Genomic DNA, 20760 nt, shown 5'->3' with positions numbered 1-20760 from the left:
AGGTGTCCCGCCATCGTTTGTTTGAAAAATTTGATGCAGACAGGTGTATTTCACCCTACCTCCGACGCATGGCTTGTGCCTACGTCATTGTACACGCCCAGCATTTTATGTGTTTCGTGTGACGCTCTGCCACTAGGCAACGCCCCCTGAACTCGGCTTCAGGCGACACGGGTCACCCTGACACGCCAAGCGTTCACATTGCTCGACGCGGGTCGAAGGTGCAATTTGGACCCGCTAAGGTAGCGGGTCCAAATTGCAAACCCGTTATGTTCCCACACAGGAAATAAAATGTCCAATCGTCCAGAAACTCCTTGTCTTCCTTAAATAAACACAACGCAGAGTCGAGGGGTTATTTGGTCTGCCAAATAACCAAAGTGACTCTGCAATTTCCCCCCGTTATGTCCATAAGTACCATAAAAGTCCATAGGAATGAGGTATATTTGTCTAGGTAGGATAATTTATTGTAATAATTTTTAGTTATTTTTTGCATAATTTGCCAATCAGTTAATATTACACCTTAACCATTATTTATTTATTTACTTTCCTCATATTGTTCCAGGATTCTATTAAATAAGTAAACACATAAGCTCTTAATGATAAGATTCATTCAATTTTCATTCTAAAGAATGTAATTAAAATGACAGCATATAAATCCAAGTCAAGTGTTTATTGAAGTTTTGGAAAATATGACTTAGAAAAGCATAACCAATTGTCAAACATGGTTAAGTGCAGCTTACTTATGTGAGATTTCTCTCTTTTTTAAATATAATACTGCACCATTAACAATGAATGTGTCATTATACATTCTGCTATCATTGTCAACATTATATAAAATATTTAAATCATTACAAGTCAATGACTGAGCACAAAAGGGTAAGTTATTTAGCTACATCAAATACTACCTGGAAAAATAGCAGGGTTGGTGGAGCCCTGGGTTTCATCTTTACCTTGCAAAATTTCAAAATTTTGAATTTTTGTCGTAAAGTGGGTGTTACTGACGTCATCGTCGTGCTACTACCACAGACAGCCCACAGACCTGATGCCTATTTATTCATTCGGCTAAAATTCAAAATGACAGTAACCCGGATTTTTTTAAGTAAGCGACGCACCTCCACGTTATCAGTGCTAGTGTACAGTAATTAATAAATTATAAACAGCATAGTTTGTGCCTGTATAACGTTGCCCATAGGAAACCGTTTCATGGCCGAATATCTCAAGAGAGCAGCAAGACGCCTCTCGAATATCTTCGGAACAGCTCCAAATGTTCAACAACAAGCAGGGGTGAGTAGAACATCATGTTATAATGTGAAATCAAGGGCCCAATGTCAAAAAAACGGTCTTGTCCTTTAATACTGCCAACCATCTTGGGACACCAGTCAATGCCATGAGCAAATATGAGAGGAAAAGTTTTATCCTCAGATTTGTGCCGTACCTTTGTTTGGTCAACACAGAACTGACAAGCAATCTTTGTAATTCCCCAACTCTCATTAAATAACATCCCACATTCATAAAGATCATATACAACTATATATTTATAGAGCTGATTCTTTCTATATAAATATGTGTTTTATTGTAATCATGTTGAACCATGTTAGTTTATAGTGTCCCTTCAGTTTGTTCTTATGAGTCATCTACAAATAGTTCCTCACTGTTAAAGAATAAATGTCAGAACAATAAAGTGGTATTTCTCAAAAAACTTTAATTTGTTGTCACATTAAACATGATAACTGATCTCATGATTTATTCTGGTCTTGGAAATGACAGTTTCTGAACACCTCAGAAAATAATTCCTCATTTGTTGGTTGATTTAGAAAACAGCAACAACATTTGATCTCTGAAACAAATCAAAGTAAGTAAAACTACAGAATTATTTTCACATTTACAAAGTAATGAGATCTGAAAATAATCTGTGATAAAGGAAAGTCTGCTGCTTTCTCTGTTTGGAAGAGAAACAACAACATACAGATACATCAACACAAGGATCCAACTGATATTTAGAGCTCAGAGAAGTTTTCATGTGGAGAAATATTTCTGTGAATCAAACTCATTATTAGCAGTGATATCCTCCATGGCTGCACAGACACAGGAAAAAGCAGCAAATAAACAACAGAACAGCAGCGCAGATACATCACAGCAATTAACTCTCAGCAACAAACTGACTAAATACATTTATTTCACTTTACACAACTCAGCTGTGTCTCCAGATTCCCAAAATCTAACTCCAGCATAGAGTGGCTGAGTGAATGTGGTCTGGACTCTGTGGAGGAGAGTCATGGTTTCAGAGACGCTGTAGAAGGACAGAATACCTGCTCTGTGATCCAGGTACACTCCGACTCTGGAGAGCAGAGGAACTGAGATGGAGGTTATTATATCGTTGTACCAAAATTCATAATGGCTTTGGTGACATTTTAACGCCCAAGATTTGTCATTAAATCCAAATCCACATTCATCCCCTGCTCTGCTGATGTTCTTGTATGCGACTGCAACATCAGCTCCTCCCCCTCTCAACTCCACCTCCCAGTAACAACGTCCAGTCAGACTCTCTCTACCCAGGACCTGAGGATGTCCAGTGAATCTGTTTGGATGAGTAGAATAAGACTGAGGTTGATTCATTAATGTCACTTTTCTGTTCCCCTCTGACAGTAACAGGTATCTGTATGCTGTGTTTGGATCCAGTGTCATTTCACATGAATATTTTAAGAAGTCAGCTCTGCTCTTTGGTTCAGGTTCTGGTTCTGGTTCAGGTTCAGGTTCAGGTTCTGACAGTAAAACATCCACTTCAGTGACTCTCAGTGAGATGTTGGTCCATTCCTCTCTCAGGATGTCCTGTAGTTTATCTCTGAGCTCTGACACAGCTGCTGTCACATCCTCAAAGTGCCTCAGAGTACGGATCTTGATGCTGGATGAGTGTGTAGACTCACTGAGTGATGACACTGAGGGGCAGCTGTGCAGAAACTGGCTGTGATCCTCTGTGTGTGAGAGCTGCTTCAGCTCAGCATCTTTCCTCTTCAGCTCAATGATCTCCTTCTCCAGCTTCTCCTGAAGTTCTTTGACTCGACTCACTTCAGCTTCCTGCTGGGATCTGATCTGCTGCTTCACATCAGAGCTTCTTTTCTGGAGGAGATGGATCAGCTCAGTGAAGATCTTCTCACTGTCCTCCACTGTTTTATCAGCAGACTGATTGATGGCCTCCACCTCCTGCTGAAGCAGCTTCACATCTTTCTCTCTGTCCTGGATTCTCTGCTGGATCTGTTGTCGACTCCCCTCCAGCTCTCTCTGCCTCTCAGTCCTTTCTGCTGCAGCTGACACTGTGTCGTGGCCTTTATGTTCATCCACAGAGCAGAGATAGCAGATAGACTTCTGATCAGTACGGCAGAACATCTTCATCACCTCATCATGACGAGAGCAGATGTTCTCCTGGAGGTTCTTGGAGGGCTCCACCAGCTTGTGTTTCTTGAATGGAGCCACATCATAATGAGGCTGAAGGTGTTTCTTACAGTAAGAGGCCAGACAGAATAAACAGGACTTGATGGCTTTCAGTTTTCTCCCAGAGCAGAAATCACAGGCCACATCTTCAGCTCCAGCATAGCAGTGATCAGCAGGAGCAGCTTGGAGTCCAGTCTTCTTCAGCTGCTCCACAAAGTCCACTAACATGGTGCTTTTCTCCAGAATAGGTCGTGGTGTGAAAGTATTCCTGCATTGAGGGCAGCTGTGAATTCCCTTCTTATTATTTCCATTCCAGTAGCCTTTAATACAGTTCATGCAGTAGCTGTGTCCACAGGGAATAGTCACCGGCTCCTTCAGCACATCCAGGCAGATCGAACAAGAGAAGCTTTCCAGGTCCAGTTTAACCCTTTTCTTTGTCATTTCCTCCATTTGGCAGAGCAGTGTGTGACTCTCAGAGCAGAAACACCGTCTGTGCTGTGATACAAAACAAATCCCACCTCCTTTTATTGCAGCTGATCTGCTGATCTTCACTTAAGAGCTCCTCCTCTGTCACACAATGGTTTCACACATCCTCCCACCTTCTGATCAGTTTGGGGAGGGAACAAGGAAGTTTCCTTCACTGAAAGGGACAGTGCTGGTTTCACCTCAATCCTGCAGTAAAGTCAGGATTGTTCAAGGGCTTGTTGCATTATTCTTATTTGTTTTCTGTTAAAGAGATAGATTAATTCATTATCCTTCCACTGAAAGTTGAATATGAAGAAAATATGTTTTTTGGTTTTTTTTATATATATTCCCCTCAATTAATTTGACTCTACTTTGGCAATATCACGGTCCATCTGGTGCCAAAATAAAAAACTGAACTCTAAACCACCGCAGGGATTTCAGTATATTTATAATGGAGGAGTGGGAGATCCTTTCAGAACTTATATCTTTGATCAGTATCTGAAGCATAAGATGTTTCACAGCTCAGATGGTTAAGGTTTGAAATGTAACCTGTGTGGGGACAGACAAAGGTGTAGAAGACAAAAAGTGGAGGTTCCAGATGGTGATCGAAGATAAACAGCTGTACTCTGAGAAACATCTCTGCTAACGACTGTTTCTTTCAACTGAATCTTCAGACAGATTACAAACTGACCTAAAGACTCCTGCATGATAATCACATCCATGCAGCCAAAGACCTGAATCAGTTGCACTGATTTGAAAGACAAAGGGACGGGAATGTTACCATCCATCCCCCATGTTTTCAGACATTAACTCAAGCCCAAAGTTGGACAAACTCCTTCACCACAGCAATGACTCTACATCCTCACGAGGAACATTCAAAACAACCATTTCTAACAATCTAACTATTTCTATCAAAACTATAAATAATTTGAGGGATTTTAATCTCATTCTCAACAGTGACAGTTAAGGAGTGTCATCAGATGAATGAAATCAGCTCAGTAATGAAAACCCAGTTTAAACTATATACAGTCAGTGGTTTACACAAGCCTCAGTGAAAATAAACACAATTATTATGGGTGCCAATGCTAAAAGCATCAAGGCACACATATTACTATTGTGCATACATATTATTCTCCAGTTGCTGTCCCAAATTTCGGCATGGAACTAGTCCCGCACGGTTGGTCCAACCGAGATAAAAAGTATATCCCCACGTGTCCACCGATAGGGACTAGTGTGCTCTGACATTTCTCTCTCATTACTCTAACAGATTCCTGGACAATCTGGAAATACTATGAATTTTGGCCCATTGGAAATGCATTAAAATTCATATATAATGGGATAAAAGCTGCCTTATTTGGAGGCCTCATAACTCAGCCATAATTAATCATAGAGATATCATTCGAAGTTTAAACAGGCCAGGAAAGACTCAACTTTAATTGAACTAAGGGGTTTGTTGATATATTATATAGCTTTGACACAATAATAGTTTAAGTTTTAGGAAAAATCAGGACTCCACTCACTCTGCTGTCATGGGGTCTCACACTCTATTTTGACAAGCTTGAAATTAATACCAAAATAACTCAAACAAACTTCTCTCATATCCAAAATGTCTGCTGCACCTAGACAAATTATACATCAAAATGTAGGTATTTTTGTCCTCTGTCACCCAATCTCACCGTCATTGTGCTTGGCTCAAAGTTTTCTCTCAAATGACCTCTGAGCGGAGAGAAATACCGCTCGGGCTTCCATTGATGGCCATTATAGCCAGGTCACCTCATCTCCTTATCAAATCAATGCGGCTGTTTTTAAAACTGGCAATAAAAAAAAAAACGTACATAGGAGCAGAATACAAATTACACCAGTGGCTTCTGCCATCCCTTCTGGCACTCATGGTTCAAGCATTTTTTTAATATGACTCATAGTTGTTGAACAGCGACTGTTTGTTCGAGACACACATATCAGTATTGAACACCAAGGTCTCCCTGTCAGTTGGAGCTATATTGTGGGCGCTCATCTCCTCTTACCCACTCAGCTGTCTGCACAGCAACTGATCACACAGCTGATTCTCCTTCTGAGGGCACAGCCAAGATGGCTGACCTGTTATAACAGGTATATGACAGCCACTGTGTTATGTCTGCTCCCAATACAATATGACCATAACATGACAGCCTGTGTCTCTCAGAGGGCAGTAGCTCCATTGGCACCCATCAAAATTTCTTAAGAAATTTTCTAGTTTTTCATAATATCTTGGTGGTTTACACTGTTGCACTTATTTTCAACACAGTCATCATGTGGTATGAAAACCCGAAAGTCAGAAATAAACTGAAATGATAAAAAATATTTACAAGAGCTCTAATAAGGTCAACTGGACTTCTTCTTGGATCTTGAAGACGTTTCACCTCTCATCCGAAAGTCTTTAGTCTGAACGAGATGGATCAGCTTATACACAGAGGGTCGTTACAGTCACATGTGTCACTGAACACCCACCAATGTGCATGTCGTTAGAGTCTTTATCACCTCCGAATTGTCTACCTGAGTGAGTTTTGGTCACAGAATCCAAGGTGAGAATGATTGTAAAACTGCTTGGGGAGGAGAGACAATGCTGCATTGTAGGTGCTGGGAAGGGGAAACCTGAGACCACCTCCTCTGTTCAACAATGTTTTTCCAGTTCTACATAGATGGCTTCTTTGATTCCTCTCTCAAACTACCTGTCTTCTCTGTCAAGAATGTGGACATTAATGTCCTCAAAAGAGTGTCCCTTCTCCTTGAGATGAAGGTGCACTGCTGAGTCTTGACCTGAAGAGGTGGCTCTCCTGTGTTGTGCCATGCGCTGGTGGAGCTGTTGTTTGGTCTCTCCTATAAAGAGGTCTGCACAGTCTTTGCTGCACTGCATACACGGCACCACCCAGTTTGTGTTTGGGTGTTTAATCCTTTGGGTGAAACAGTCCCTGTCTGAGGGTGTTCTTGGGTTTACTGAAATTAGTTGTATGAACTCAGGTCAATGAGGCCTACAAGCCATGAATAATTAAAAAAGAGACTTTCGGTAATATTTATGTATTACGGATTTAAAATAAACTAAGATGTTCTGAGTCAAAGTGGCCAGAACACAGGCAGAGTTCAGTGTAAATGAACAGAGCAGGAGCTTTAACCTCCTCTGCATCCCTGTGAGCAGGGTGAAGGCGCCCTCTTGTGTTAGTTTTCAGATTTCAGCTTTGAACCTGCAGGGAGACATGAGAAAGCTTCACTGAATCTTTGGCAGCTTCAGCAACATGAGGAAATTGAGATTTAAATATGTGTAACTCAACACTGTGTCAGTTTGTTCACAGGACTCACAACCTGTAACACTGATGCTGCTTTCAGGGAACTTCTTCCCGTTAATGTTTTTTTTTTGTAAACTTTATCAATAAGTGGCAGACTAAACAGCAAAGTTACATCTCCATCTGCGGCCTCCAAACACGACTGAAACTGAGGAGTCAGCTGGAAACTCCACCTTACTGTGACCTGCTCCACCCAAACTCGTACCTGTGACGATCCTTAAACAATACGTGGAACAGAACAACGAGAGTTAATCAGTTCTCAGCCCCACAACAATAACTTTATATTATTCTGGATGAAATCATCCTGTCTTCATCATATTATCATTAATGATCAGAGCTGAGTCAGATTTCTTTGAAAAGTCCATCACTGACAGCAGCAGAAAGTGACCAAATATACTGAACTTAATTACAATGTTTCACTGACCTGACATTTACTTTAGTTTTTTTTAATCTTTTGCTACTTCATACTTCTACTCCACCACATTCAGAATCAGATAAACAAATATGATGTAAGATCACACACATCACCTTTAATCATTCCATAACTCACAAGTATTTCAAAGTGTCATTCCAACTAATTTATTCTATTTTTTATATTCATGTATGTTTCCATATGAATATTTTTGCAGTTTGAGTAAAAATAAAAAGTAAATCTACAGTTTCTCCCTGAAACCAAATCTCTGTGGTTCTGATTCTGTAACTTATGTCCAATAATTCTTCTTCCACTTCTAACTGAGTACAAATTACATCTCCTGTAATGACCGACATCATATCAAATTTTTACATTTAGGTTTGATTTGAATCACTTTGAGGTTTCACGTCGTTCTTTTTGTTTTCTAACTTTCTTCCAACATCTCAGAACACATTCAGAAACAAGTTTGAAGAGTTTGTGAGCAAACAGGTGAAACCAGAATATGATCCTGAACTAAAGCAACTCTTCCAGCCACAGATGGGTTTAAACAAATATCTCTGAAACAAAGCAGTTACTTGTTGCAGCCGTGTGTTGCCACCATGAGGGATGCTGGTGGGGTGACAGCCTCACTCCCATTTTCACAGAAACACAATTCATGATCAGGATGAATCCACAATTTATTATTTACAGAAAAACATTCAGAATCAGGACATTCAGTTTCTGGGTTAACAAGTAGATCATTACTGAGAGTTTTCAAAAAAGCAAAAACATTTGATCACTGAAGTAAGTATAACTACAGAATTATTTTCACATTTACAAAGTGATGAGATCTGAAAATAATCTGTGATAAAGGAAGGTCTGCTGGTTTCTCTGTTTGGCTCCAACAACAACATACAAATACATCAACACAAGGATTCAACTGATATTTAGAGCTCAGAGAAGTTAAGATTTTCATGTGGAGAAATATTTCTGTGAATCAAACTCATCATTAGCAGTGATATCCTCCATGGCTGCACAGACACAGGAAAAAGCAGCAAATAAACAGCAGAACAGCAGAGACATCATAGCAACAAGCTGACTAAATACATTTATTTCATTTCACACAACTCAGCTGTGGATCCATAATAATTCATCCAAACTCCCGGATAGAGCGGCTGAGTGAATGTGGTCTGGACTCTGTGGAGGAGAGTCATGGTTTCAGAGACGCTGTAGAAGGACAGAATACCTGCTCTGTGATCCAGGTACACTCCGACTCTGGAGGACTGAGGACCTGAGATGGAGGTTTTCATCTTGTTGTACCAAAATGTATAACTGTTTTGGTCACAATCTAATGCCCAGGATTTGTCATTTCCCCCAAATCTACATTTACTTCCTGCTCTACTGATATTCTTGTATGCGACTGCTACAAAAACTCCTCCCCCTCTCATCTCCACCTCCCAGTAACAACGTCCAGTCAGACTCTCTCTGCTCAGGACCTGAAACTTTACAGTAAATCTGTCTGGATGAGTAGAATAAGACTGAGGTTGATTCATTAATGTCACTTTTCTGTTCCCCTCTGACAGTGACAGGTATCTGTGTGCTGTGTTTGGATCCAGTGTCATTTCACATGAATATTTCAAGAAGTCAGCTCTGCTCTCTGGCTCTGGCTCTGGTTCTGGTTCTGGTTCTGGTTCTAGTTCTTGTTCTAGTTCTGGTTCTAGTTCTGACAGTAAAACATCCACTTCAGTGACTCTCAGTGAGATGTCTGTCCATTCCTCTCTCAGGATGTCCTGTAGTTTATCTCTGAGCTCTGACACAGCTGCTGTCACATCCTCAAAGTGCCTCAGAGGATGGATCTTGATGCTGGATGAGTGTGTAGACTCACTGAGTGCTGACACTGAGGGGCAGCTGTGCAGAAACTGGCTGTGATCCTCTTTGTGTGAGAGCTGCTTCAGCTCAGCATCTTTCTTCTTCAGCTCAGTGATCTCCTGCTCCAGCTTCTCCTGAAGCTCTTTGACTCGACTCACTTTAGCTTCCTGCTGGGATCTGATCTGCTGCCTCAGCTCAGTGAAGATCTTCTCACTGTGCTCCACTGTTTCATCAGCAGACTGATTGATGGCCTCCACCTCCTGCTGAAGCAGCTTCACATCTTTCTCTACGTCCTGGATTCTCTGCTGGATCTGCTGCCGACTCCCCTCCAGCTTTCTCTGCCTCTCAGAACTTTCTACTGCAGCTGACACTGTGTCGTGGCCTTTATGTTCATCCACAGAGCAGAGATAACAGATGGACTTCTGATCAGTACGGCAGAAAATCTTCATCACCTCACCATGATCAGAGCAGATGTTCTCCTGGAGGTTCTTGGAGGGCTCCACCAGCTTGTGTTTCTTGAATGGAGCCACATCATAATGAGGCTGAAGGTGTTCCTCACAGTAAGAGGCCAGACAGAATAAACAGGATTTGATGGCTTTCAGTTTTCTCCCAGAGCAGAAATCACAGGCCACATCTTCAGGTCCAGCATAGCAGTGATCAGCAGGAGCAGCTTGGAGTCCAGTCTTCTTCAGCTGCTCCACTAAATCAGCTAACATGGTGCTTTTCTTCAGGACAGGCCTCGCTTTGAAAGTTTTCCTGCACTGAGGGCAGCTGTGAATTCCCTTCTGATTCTCTCCATTCCAGTGTGTTTTAATACATTTGATGCAGTAGCTGTGTCCACAAGGAATAGTCACCGGATCCTTCAGCAGATCCAGACAGATCGAACAAGAGATGGTTTCTCTGTCCAGCTGAACTCCTTTCTGCGCCATTTCTCCTCTCGGCAACAGCGACTGAGTGAGTTTTACTACCTCAAAGCTGAAACTCCTCTGAACTCTGTTCTACAAATCATGTGTCTGTACATGTCGGTTACACCCATCATCAAACGGCAGGTATGAAGGGGAGGGAACAAGGAACTATGTGGGCAGAGTGGAGCTGCTGTGTTTGAGAGCAGGAGGTGTGTTGAACCTGTTTTACAGCAGCTTCATGGCTAAAACGCAGGTTGATTCTTCTTTTCATCCATCTGTAAAGACATCTAGCTTTAGTTTAACAGTAAATCATTAATTTAAAACTCCAGTTCCTCGTCATTTTCTTTCTTCATAGAACTTCAGACAAAGTAGATGAGCTTCTCCTGAAATAATGTAAATAGTTGGTGCACATATATCAAACAAGTTGCTGGTTTTGATCCTAATTTGCACTCAACATAAATGCAGCAGAGTTTTGAGTCTGAAAACTCAGGATGAAATTTTAGAAAACACTTTGTATCTCTGATTAATATCATCCTTTTACTTTTGTGTTTATACACTAAGTGGCAATATATTCTTATCATGTACTTGTACATTTTACACATAAGGATGACCATCGTTTGTTTCATGGCCTGCTGGAGGGGCCCAACCAAGAAGCTGGGGGCCACTAAGCTGGATAAATTTAACTGAAGAATCTGTGGGTTGGGAGCATGCAGACTAGCCTTCTATCCCCTCACACTAATGGGAACCTTCGGTGTCCACGCTGTTGAGCGTGTCACATTTATGTTTATCTGTCTCTCTATTTCAGATTTTGTTCCTTTTTGTTTGGTGTCTTTTTCAGCTCCAACATTACTACTTGTTGGATATCCAGGTGAATTTTTTTCTGTTAAGTACACATTTCAGTAATCAATAAATATCAAATAATTCACAATTGTACATTTACAAATGTGCTTCTACATAAACATTCTTGTTTAGGTTTGTATTACAATTTAGTTTTTGTATTTTGAGTGCCTGCAGATTTGCGGAAACAGAAAAATAAAGCTTGTAGATGTATAAAAGTCCTGTAATGAACAGAACTGGAGCCAAAACCCTGAAATTATCTCAGTAACTGAGGCAATCAACCACTCTTTTCATGACTGTGTTTCTTTTAATGTAGGAACTGGTGTAAATTTGAGTTCAGTTTAGATAGTGTGATAACAGCAAATAATATATTTCAAACTCAAGTAAATATTTTCCAACACAACTCCCCCCTTTGACCATGCAATGGAAGTGTCAGGGCTAGGTTGCTAGCCGCCTCAAAGTTGCCCAGACCCAAGAGCAGACACTGTAAACAGGGAGCATAAAGGTTAACAGAGTTTATCGAATGGAGGAGGTGGTTGTAGACTGTTAGGAGTATCCAGGTAAGGCAGTTGTCTGAGGGAGGAGAGAGATAATTAGAAAGGGTTCGAATAAGGATTATTCTAGATGTAATGGCTGGTTTATCCTTACTAGGTCCCAGAGGGGAATCCAGGAAAGTGGGGAGGGTGCTGGTTGTGGTGCTGTAGTTCTGAGGCGACAGTGGGGCGAGCAGGCAGCAAAGTGAGGCAGTTAGATGTCAGGAATCCAACTGCGGGTATCAATCCAAGCATGAAAAACCAGAGTATGGAGAGTGGACAATGGGCTTTACTCGCCCAGGAACCCCACTTATGTTACAAACCTCTTAATGGAGGTTAGTCATGGCACGTTAGTTTCTGGGTAACATGCACGTTAGGTTAATTGGTGTCTTTAACGAAATTGTCCTTAGGAGTGAGTGTGAGCGTGTGTGGTTGTTTGTCTCGTTTGTTTCTGTGTGGCCCTGTGATGGACTGGCAACCTGTCCAGGGTGTACCCCGCCTCTCGCCCAATGACTGCTGGGATAGGCTCCAGCCCCCCGCGACCCAACCGACGGATTAAGTGGGTATAGAAAATGAGGTGAAAATCATCAGTGAAAGGACTTACCAGCACTTTGAATCACCTTGTTGTTGAATTGAGCTTTACAAATAAACTTGCCTTGCCTTACCACAAGTTCAAAGAGACGTATCAAAGGTGAAACGAGGAGAGGAAAGATATGTTGTACGTATTTCCAGTTTATAGGAACAAAAAATGACAGTATATTTTCATGGATGACTGACATGATTTTGTAAAGTCCAGTCAAATATCTCCCCCTGGTTTAAGAAGCCCAAAGTATTTAACTTTCAAGACATCTAGTAAAAATCCTTGAAAATGAACCAACAGACTTAAAATGGTTGCTTTCAATACAGAGGAGCAGCAGCTCCACTCTGAGTACTTTCCAAATGACAGAAATCCTCACAACATCATGAAGACTGAGACAGGAACATCGTCTGAGCTCTTGTTATGGATATCAATGCTGAAGGCATCAAGAAACGATCATTACTAATGTGCATATTTATTATTCTACTGTTTCTGTCATGAATTCTCAATTCGGAACTAGTCCTGCACGGTTGGTCCAACTGGGATAAAAAGCATATCCCTGCGTGTCGACCGATAGGGACTAGTGTGCTATGACTTTTACTTCTCATTACTCAAACAGATTCCCGGAAAACTGGGAAAAACTGGGAATTTTGGCCCATTGGAAATGCATTAAAATTCATATATATTGGGACAAAAATAGCCCTGTTTGGAGGTTTCATAACTCAGCCGTAGTTAATCATATCACATCATTCAAAGTTTACACAGGACAAGAAAGGCCCGGCTTTAACTGAACTAAATGGTTTGTTGATATATTTTATAGCTTTGACATAATGGCAGTTTAGGTTTTAGGAAAAATCAGGACTCCTCTCACTCTGCTGTCCTGGGGTCTAACACTCTATCTAGACAAGCTCGAAATTAATACCAAAATAACTTCAATAAACTTCTCTCACGTCCAAAATGTCTGCTGCACCTAGACAAATTATATTTCACAATGTAGGTATTTTGGTCCTCTTTCACCCAATGTCACCATCATTGTGCTTGGCCTCACAGTTTTCTCTCAAATCACCTCTGAGCGGAGAGAACGACCACTCTGGCTGCCATTAGCCCCTTTCACACTGCCGAATAACCCGCGTTTAATTCGCGAATTTAGCGTGTCCGCTGTTGTGTTCACACTGCCGACCCGGGCTGCCGCGTCAACTCGACTTGCCTTTCGACCCTCGTCGGACCCTAGTCTTTTTGCCGAGCCGAGTTTGATGTGAACACAATCGACGCGGGTCGGACGTGGGCGTGACGTGAGGAGTTTAAAAGACAGAATGGACAGCTGATTCAGAACAACAGGGACAGGTGAGGACACGTTTTACTCTGTTTTAGCCTACATCAAGTTGGAGACATTTTTTAATATGGCCAACTGGTGAGACAAGGAGGTCCGCGAGCTCCTCAGTCCCCGAGCAGAGGACGTTATTTTCCGCCACATTTCGGGGACGGTGAAAGATGGACCTCTGCTGGAAGGGCTGGCGAGAAAGATGGGAGAGCGCGGTTTCCCACGCAGCAAGACGCACCGTAAAGTAACATCTCCATGAACTGCATTGCAAAAATGAGTTCTCAAGGTGTCCCGCCATCGTTTGTTTGAAAAATTTGATGCAGACAGGTGTATTTCACCCTACCTCCGACGCATGGCTTGTGCCTACGTCATTGTACACGCCCAGCATTTTATGTGTTTCGTGTGACGCTCTGCCACTAGGCAACGCCCCCTGAACTCGGCTTCAGGCGACACGGGTCACCCTGACACGCCAAGCGTTCACATTGCTCGACGCGGGTCGAAGGTGCAATTTGGACCCGCTAAGGTAGCGGGTCGCAGTGTGAAAGGGGCTATTGATGGCCATTATAGCCAGATCACCTCATCTCCTTATCAAATCAATGTGGCTGTTTTTAAAACTGGCAGTAAAAAAAATACCGTACATAGGAGCAGAATAAAAATGACAACAATGGCTTCTGCCATACTTTCTGGCACTCACAGTTCAAGCATTTTTTTAAATATAACTCATAATTTTCGAACAGCAACTGTTTGTTCGAGGCACACATATCAGTATTGAACACCAAGATCTCCCTGTCAGTTGGAGCCATATTGTGTACGCTCCTCTCCTCTTACCCACTCAGCTGTCTGCACAGCAACTGATCACACAGCAGATACTCCTTCTGAGGGCACATGTTTATGTACTGTATTTGGCAGACACTTTTATCCAAAGCAACTTACAGGTAGGGTAAGGGGGTCTTTCCTAAGAACCCCAACTGGAGGTATTACCTTTCATGCAGGGGATTTGAGCCCAGGTCACCTACAATAACGGTGGCAATCTTACCACTGCACAATCCAGTCCCTGTAGGTATACAAGTGGCTCTGGTTCGGGAGGGACTGAATGGCTCATAACATTGTGTGAGTTACACCATCTTCTTGAAGTATCAAGCAAGTTATCGTAGATCAAAGGAAATTAATCTAACAATGGTGGTAATCAAGAAGTCAGATATTGGTAAAAAGCATCAAGTTGAAAATAAATTTGATGAACTATGATCTCCGGGATAAGTGAACTATAGCCCACTTGTCAACTAAAGGTTAAAGGACAAGACCGTTTTTTTTACATTGGGCCCTTGATTTCACATTATAACATGATGTTCTACTCACCCCTGCTTGTTGTTCGTAAATTGGAGCTGTTCCGAAGATATTCGAGAGGAGTGGCGGCTCCTGACATTTTTTTTAGGTAGTGCAATATCCAGTCTGTGAAAGCTGCATCAGAGTGTGCTGTGCGAAGCTGAACCGATTGCACTGATGCAAACCTGTTATGTTCCCACACAGGAAATAAAATGTCCAATCGTCCAGAAACTCCTTGTCTTCCTTAAATAAACACAACGCAGAGTCGAGGGGTTATTTGGTCTGCCAAATAACCAAAGTGACTCTGCAATTTCCCCCCGTTATGTCCATAAGTACCATAAAAGTCCATAGGAATGAGGTATATTTGTCTAGGTAGGATAATTTATTGTAATAATTTTTAGTTATTTTTTGCATAATTTGCCAATCAGTTAATATTACACCTTAACCATTATTTATTTATTTACTTTCCTCATATTGTTCCAGGATTCTATTAAATAAGTAAACACATAAGCTCTTAATGATAAGATTCATTCAATTTTCATTCTAAAGAATGTAATTAAAATGACAGCATATAAATCCAAGTCAAGTGTTTATTGAAGTTTTGGAAAATATGACTTAGAAAAGCATAACCAATTGTCAAACATGGTTAAGTGCAGCTTACTTATGTGAGATTTCTCTCTTTTTTAAATATAATACTGCACCATTAACAATGAATGTGTCATTATACATTCTGCTATCATTGTCAACATTATATAAAATATTTAAATCATTACAAGTCAATGACTGAGCACAAAAGGGTAAGTTATTTAGCTACATCAAATACTACCTGGAAAAATAGCAGGGTTGGTGGAGCCCTGGGTTTCATCTTTGCCTTGCAAAAATTCAAAATTTTGAATTTTTGTCGTAAAGTGGGTGTTACTGACGTCATCGTCGTGCTACTACCACAGACAGCCCACAGACCTGATGCCTATTTATTCATTCGGCTAAAATTCAAAATGACAGTAACCCGGATTTTTTTAAGTAAGCGACGCACCTCCACGTTATCAGTGCTAGTGTACAGTAATTAATAAATTATAAACAGCATAGTTTGTGCCTGTATAACGTTGCCCATAGGAAACCGTTTCATGGCCGAATATCTCAAGAGAGCAGCCAGACGCCTCTCGAATATCTTCGGAACAGCTCCAAATGACCAACAACAAGCAGGGGTGAGTAGAACATCATGTTATAATGTGAAATCAAGGGCCCAATGTCAAAAAAACGGTCTTGTCCTTTAATACTGCCAACCATCTTGGGACACCAGTCAATGCCATGAGCAAATATGAGAGGAAAAGTTTTATCCTCAGATTTGTGCCGTACCTTTGTTTGGTCAACACAGAACTGACAAGCAATCTTTGTCATTCCCCAACTCTCATTAAATAACATCCCACATTCATAAAGATCATATACAACTATATATTTATAGAGCTGATTCTTTCTATATAAATATGTGTTTTATTGTAATCATGTTGAACCATGTTAGTTTATAGTGTCCCTTCAGTTTGTTCTTATGAGTCATCTACAATAGTTCCTCACTGTTAAAGAATAAATGTCAGAACAATAAAGTGGTATTTCTCAAAAAACTTTAATTTGTTGACACATTAAACATGATAACTGATCTCATGATTTATTCTGATCTTGGAAATGACAGTTTCTGAACACCTCAGAAAATAATTCCTCATTTGTTGGTTGATTTAGAAAACAGCAACAACATTTGATCTCTGAAACAAATCAAAGTAAGTAAAACTACAGAATTATTTTCACATTTACAAAGTAATGAGATCTGAAAATAATCTGTGATAAAGGAAAGTCTGCTGCTTTCTCTGTTTGGCTCCATGAAGTGGAAGAGAAACAACAACATACAGATACATCAACACAAGGATCCAACTGATATTTAGAGCTCAGAGAAGTTTTCATGTGGAGAAATATTTCTGTGAATCAAACTCATTATTAGCAGTGATATCCTCCATGGCTGCACAAACACAGGAAAAAGCAGCAAATAAACAGCAGAACAGCAGCGCAGATACATCACAGCAATTAACTCTCAGCAACAAACTGACTAAATACATTTATTTCACTTTACACAACTCAGCTGTGTCTCCAGATTCCCAAAATCTAACTCCAGCATAGAGTGGCTGAGTGAATGTGGTCTGGACTCTGTGGAGGAGAGTCATGGTTTCAGAGACGCTGTAGAAGGACAGAATACCTGCTCTGTGATCCAGGTACACTCCGACTCTGGAGAGCAGAGGAACTGAGATGGAGGTTATTATATCGTTGTACCAAAATTCATAATGGCTTTGGTGACATTTTAACGCCCAAGATTTGTCATTAAATCCAAATCCACATTCATCCCCTGCTCTGCTGATGTTCTTGTATGCGACTGCAACATCAGCTCCTCCCCCTCTCAACTCCACCTCCCAGTAACAACGTCCAGTCAGACTCTCTCTACCCAGGACCTGAGGATGTCCAGTGAATCTGTTTGGATGAGTAGAATAAGACTGAGGTTGATTCATTAATGTCACTTTTCTGTTCCCCTCTGACAGTAACAGCTCTCTGTATGCTGTGTTTGGATCCAGTGTCATTTCACATGAATATTTTAAGAAGTCAGCTCTGCTCTTTGGTTCTGGTTCTAGTTCTGGTTCTGGTTCAGGTTCAGGTTCAGGTTCAGGTTCAGGTTCAGGTTCAGGTTCTGACAGTAAAACATCCACTTCAGTGACTCTCAGTGAGATGTTGGTCCATTCCTCTCTCAGGATGTCCTGTAGTTTATCTCTGAGCTCTGACGCAGCTGCTGTCACATCCTCAAAGTGCCTCAGAGGACGGATCTTGATGCTGGATGAGTGTGTAGACCCCCTGAGTGCTGCCACTGAGGGGCAGCTGTGCAGAAACTGGATGTGATCCTCTGTGTGTGAAAGCTGCTTCAGCTCAGCATCTTTCCTCTTCAGCTCAATGATCTCCTTCTCCAGCTTCTCCTGAAGCTCTTTGACTCGACTCACTTCAACTTCCTGCTGGGATCTGATCTGCTGCTTCACATCAGAGCTTCTTTTCTGGAGGAGATGGATCAGCTCAGTGAAGATGTTCTCACTCTGCACCACTGTTTCATCAGCAGACTGATTGATGGCCTCCACCTCCGGTTGAAGCAGCTTCACATCTTTCTCTCTGTCCTGGATTCTCTGCTGGATCTGTTGCCGACTCCCCTCCAGCTCTCTCTGCCTCTCAGTCCTTTCTGCTGCAGCTGACACTGTGTCGTGGCCTTTATGTTCATCCACAGAGCAGAGATAGCAGATAGACTTCTGATCAGTACGGCAGAACATCTTCATCACCTCATCATGACGAGAGCAGATGTTCTCCTGGAGGTTCTTGGAGGGCTCCACCAGCTTGTGTTTCTTGAATGGAGCCACATCATAATGAGGCTGAAGGTGTTTCTTACAGTAAGAGGCCAGACAGAATAAACAGGACTTGATGGCTTTCAGTTTTCTTCCAGAGCAGAAATCACAGGCCACATCTTCAGGTCCAGCATAGCAGTGATCATCAGGAGCAGCTTGGAGTCCAGTCTTCTTCAGCTGCTCCACAAAGTCCACTAACATGGTGCTTTTCTCCAGAATAGGTCTTGGTGTGAAAGTATTCCTGCATTGAGGGCAGCTGTGAATTCCCTTCTTATTATTTCCATTCCAGTAGCCTTTAATACAGTTCATGCAGTAGCTGTGTCCACAGGGAATAGTCACCGGCTCCTTCAGCAGATCCAGACAGATCGAACAAGAGAAGCTTTCCAGGTCCAGTTTAACCCTTTTCTTTGCCATTTCCTCCATTTAGCAGAGCAGTGTGTGACTCTCAGAGCAGAAACACCGTCTGTGCTGTGATACAAAACAAATTCCACCTCCTTTTATTGCAGCTGATCTGCTGATCTTCACTTAAGAGCTCCTCCTCTGTCACACAATGGTTTCACACATCCTCCCACCTTCAGATCAGTTTGGGGAGGGAACAAGGAAGTTTCCTTCACTGAAAGGGACAGTGCTGGTTTCACCTCAATCCTGCAGTAAAGTCAGGATTGTTCAAGGGCTTGTTGCATTATTCTCATTTGTTTTCTGTTGAAGGGATAGATTAATTCATTATCCTTCCACTGAAAGTTGAACATGCAGAAAATATGTTTTTTTTTTTAATATATTCCCCTCAATTAATTTGACTCTACTTTGGCAATATCATGGTCCATCTGGTGCCAAAATAAAAAACTGAACTCTAAAACACCGCAGGGATTTCAGTATATTTATAATGGAGGAGTGGGAGATCCTTTCAGAACTTATATCTTTGATCAGTATCTGAAGCAGAAGATGTTTCACAGCTCAGATGGTTAAGGTTTGAAATGTAACCTGTGTGGGGACAGACAAAGGTGTAGAAGACAAAAAGTGGAGGTTCCAGGTGGTGAAAGAAGATAAACAGCTGTACTCTGAGAAACATCACTGCCAACGACTGTTTCTTTCAACTGAATCTTCAGACAGATTACAAACCGACCTAAAGACTCCTGCATGATAATCACATCCATGCAGCCAAAGACCTGAATCAGTTGCACTGATTTGAAAGACAAAGGGACGGGAATGTTACCATCCATCCCCCATGTTCTCAGACATTAACTCAAGCCCAAACTTGGACAAACTCCTTCACCACAGCAATGACTCTACATCCTCACGAGGAACATTCAAAACAACCATTTCTAACAATCTAACTATTTCTATCAAAACTATAAATAATTTGAGGGATTTTAATCTCATTCTCAACAGTGACAGTTAAGGAGTGTCATCAGATTAATGAAATCAGCTCAGAAATGAAAACCCAGTTTAAACTACATACAGTCAGTGGTTTACACAAGCCTCAGTGAAAATAAACACAATTATTATGGGTGCCAATGCTAAAAGCATCAAGGCACACATATTACTATTGTGCATACATATTATTCTCCAGTTTCTGTCCCAAATTTCGGCATGGAACTAGTCCCGCACGGTTGGTCCAACCGAGATAAAAAGTATATCCCCACGTGTCCACCGATAGGGACTAGTTTGCTATGACATTTTTCTCTCATTACTCTAACAGATTCCTGGAAAATCTGGAAATACTATGACTTCTGGCCCATTGGAAATGCATTAAAATTCATATATAATGGGATAAAAGTAGCCTTATTTGGAGGCCTCATAACTCAGCCATAATTAATCATAGAGATATCATTCGAAGTTTAAACAGGCCAGGAAAGACTCAACTTTAATTGAACTAAGGGGTTTGTTGATATATTATTTAGCTTTGACACAATAGTAGTTTAAGTTTTAGGAAAAATCAGGACTCCATTCACTCTGCTGTCATGGGGTCTCACCAGGGCTCTAAATTAACACCCGCCAACCCGCCAAATGCGGGTGAAAGTTATTTTTGGCGTGTATTAAAAAAAACTCACTAGCCGGCTTGGCCGATGATAAATGAGGAACTTTACCATCTATTTCACGGGACGCGAAATTCTTATATACAGTCTATGCACGGGACGCACGAGCGCAGTTTCTATGGGAACGCATCTGCCGAGGCTGCCGTTCTAGGGGAGTGGGTCACTCTTGGTTTGGAAATACGATAGACGCCGGTGTTCAGTCGATTTCTCCTGCTTGTCGAGAATTGCTACTTTGCGCATGCGCCGAGCCGATTTTCTAAGTTTCGTTTTCACGCCCATAATGTTTTGCTACCCTGCGTCTGATTATTTTCTCTTTAGGAAGACAAGCAAAGTAATAAAAC

At 41.5% G+C, this 20760-nt stretch overlaps 3 protein-coding genes across 3 annotated transcripts; all 3 read right to left on the bottom strand.

The window, feature by feature from the left end:
• Nucleotides 1-2169: 2169 nt before the first annotated feature.
• On the bottom strand, nucleotides 2170-3867 carry LOC142398223 (tripartite motif-containing protein 16-like). Its single transcript, XM_075482182.1, has one exon. The coding sequence runs from the start codon at nucleotides 3865-3867 to the stop codon at nucleotides 2170-2172; it is 1698 nt and encodes a 565-aa protein (XP_075338297.1).
• A 4010-nt stretch (nucleotides 3868-7877) lies between these two features.
• On the bottom strand, nucleotides 7878-10454 carry LOC142398222 (E3 ubiquitin/ISG15 ligase TRIM25-like). Its single transcript, XM_075482180.1, has one exon. It carries the CDS (start codon nucleotides 10395-10397, stop codon nucleotides 8709-8711), a length of 1689 nt encoding a protein of 562 aa, XP_075338295.1. The 5' UTR covers nucleotides 10398-10454; the 3' UTR covers nucleotides 7878-8708.
• A 6615-nt stretch (nucleotides 10455-17069) lies between these two features.
• On the bottom strand, nucleotides 17070-18797 carry LOC142398920 (tripartite motif-containing protein 16-like). The gene has a single exon (XM_075483165.1). It carries the CDS (start codon nucleotides 18795-18797, stop codon nucleotides 17070-17072), a length of 1728 nt encoding a protein of 575 aa, XP_075339280.1.
• Between the last annotated feature and the right edge of the window lie 1963 nt (nucleotides 18798-20760).

Source organism: Odontesthes bonariensis, chromosome 14 (assembly GCF_027942865.1).
Source record: "Odontesthes bonariensis isolate fOdoBon6 chromosome 14, fOdoBon6.hap1, whole genome shotgun sequence".
NCBI classification, from domain to species: domain Eukaryota; kingdom Metazoa; phylum Chordata; class Actinopteri; order Atheriniformes; family Atherinopsidae; genus Odontesthes; species Odontesthes bonariensis.
The sequence above is the reverse complement of the archived record's forward strand: the minus strand, read 5'-3'. Positions and strand labels throughout refer to the sequence as shown.

Bases quoted from the DNA above. Each gene is read 5' to 3' on its own strand.
- LOC142398223 (XM_075482182.1), bottom strand. From the start codon at position 3,867: ATGACAAAGAAAAGGGTTAAACTGGACCTGGAAAGCTTCTCTTGTTCG.
- LOC142398222 (XM_075482180.1), bottom strand. From the start codon at position 10,397: ATGGCGCAGAAAGGAGTTCAGCTGGACAGAGAAACCATCTCTTGTTCG.
- LOC142398920 (XM_075483165.1), bottom strand. From the start codon at position 18,797: ATGGCAAAGAAAAGGGTTAAACTGGACCTGGAAAGCTTCTCTTGTTCG.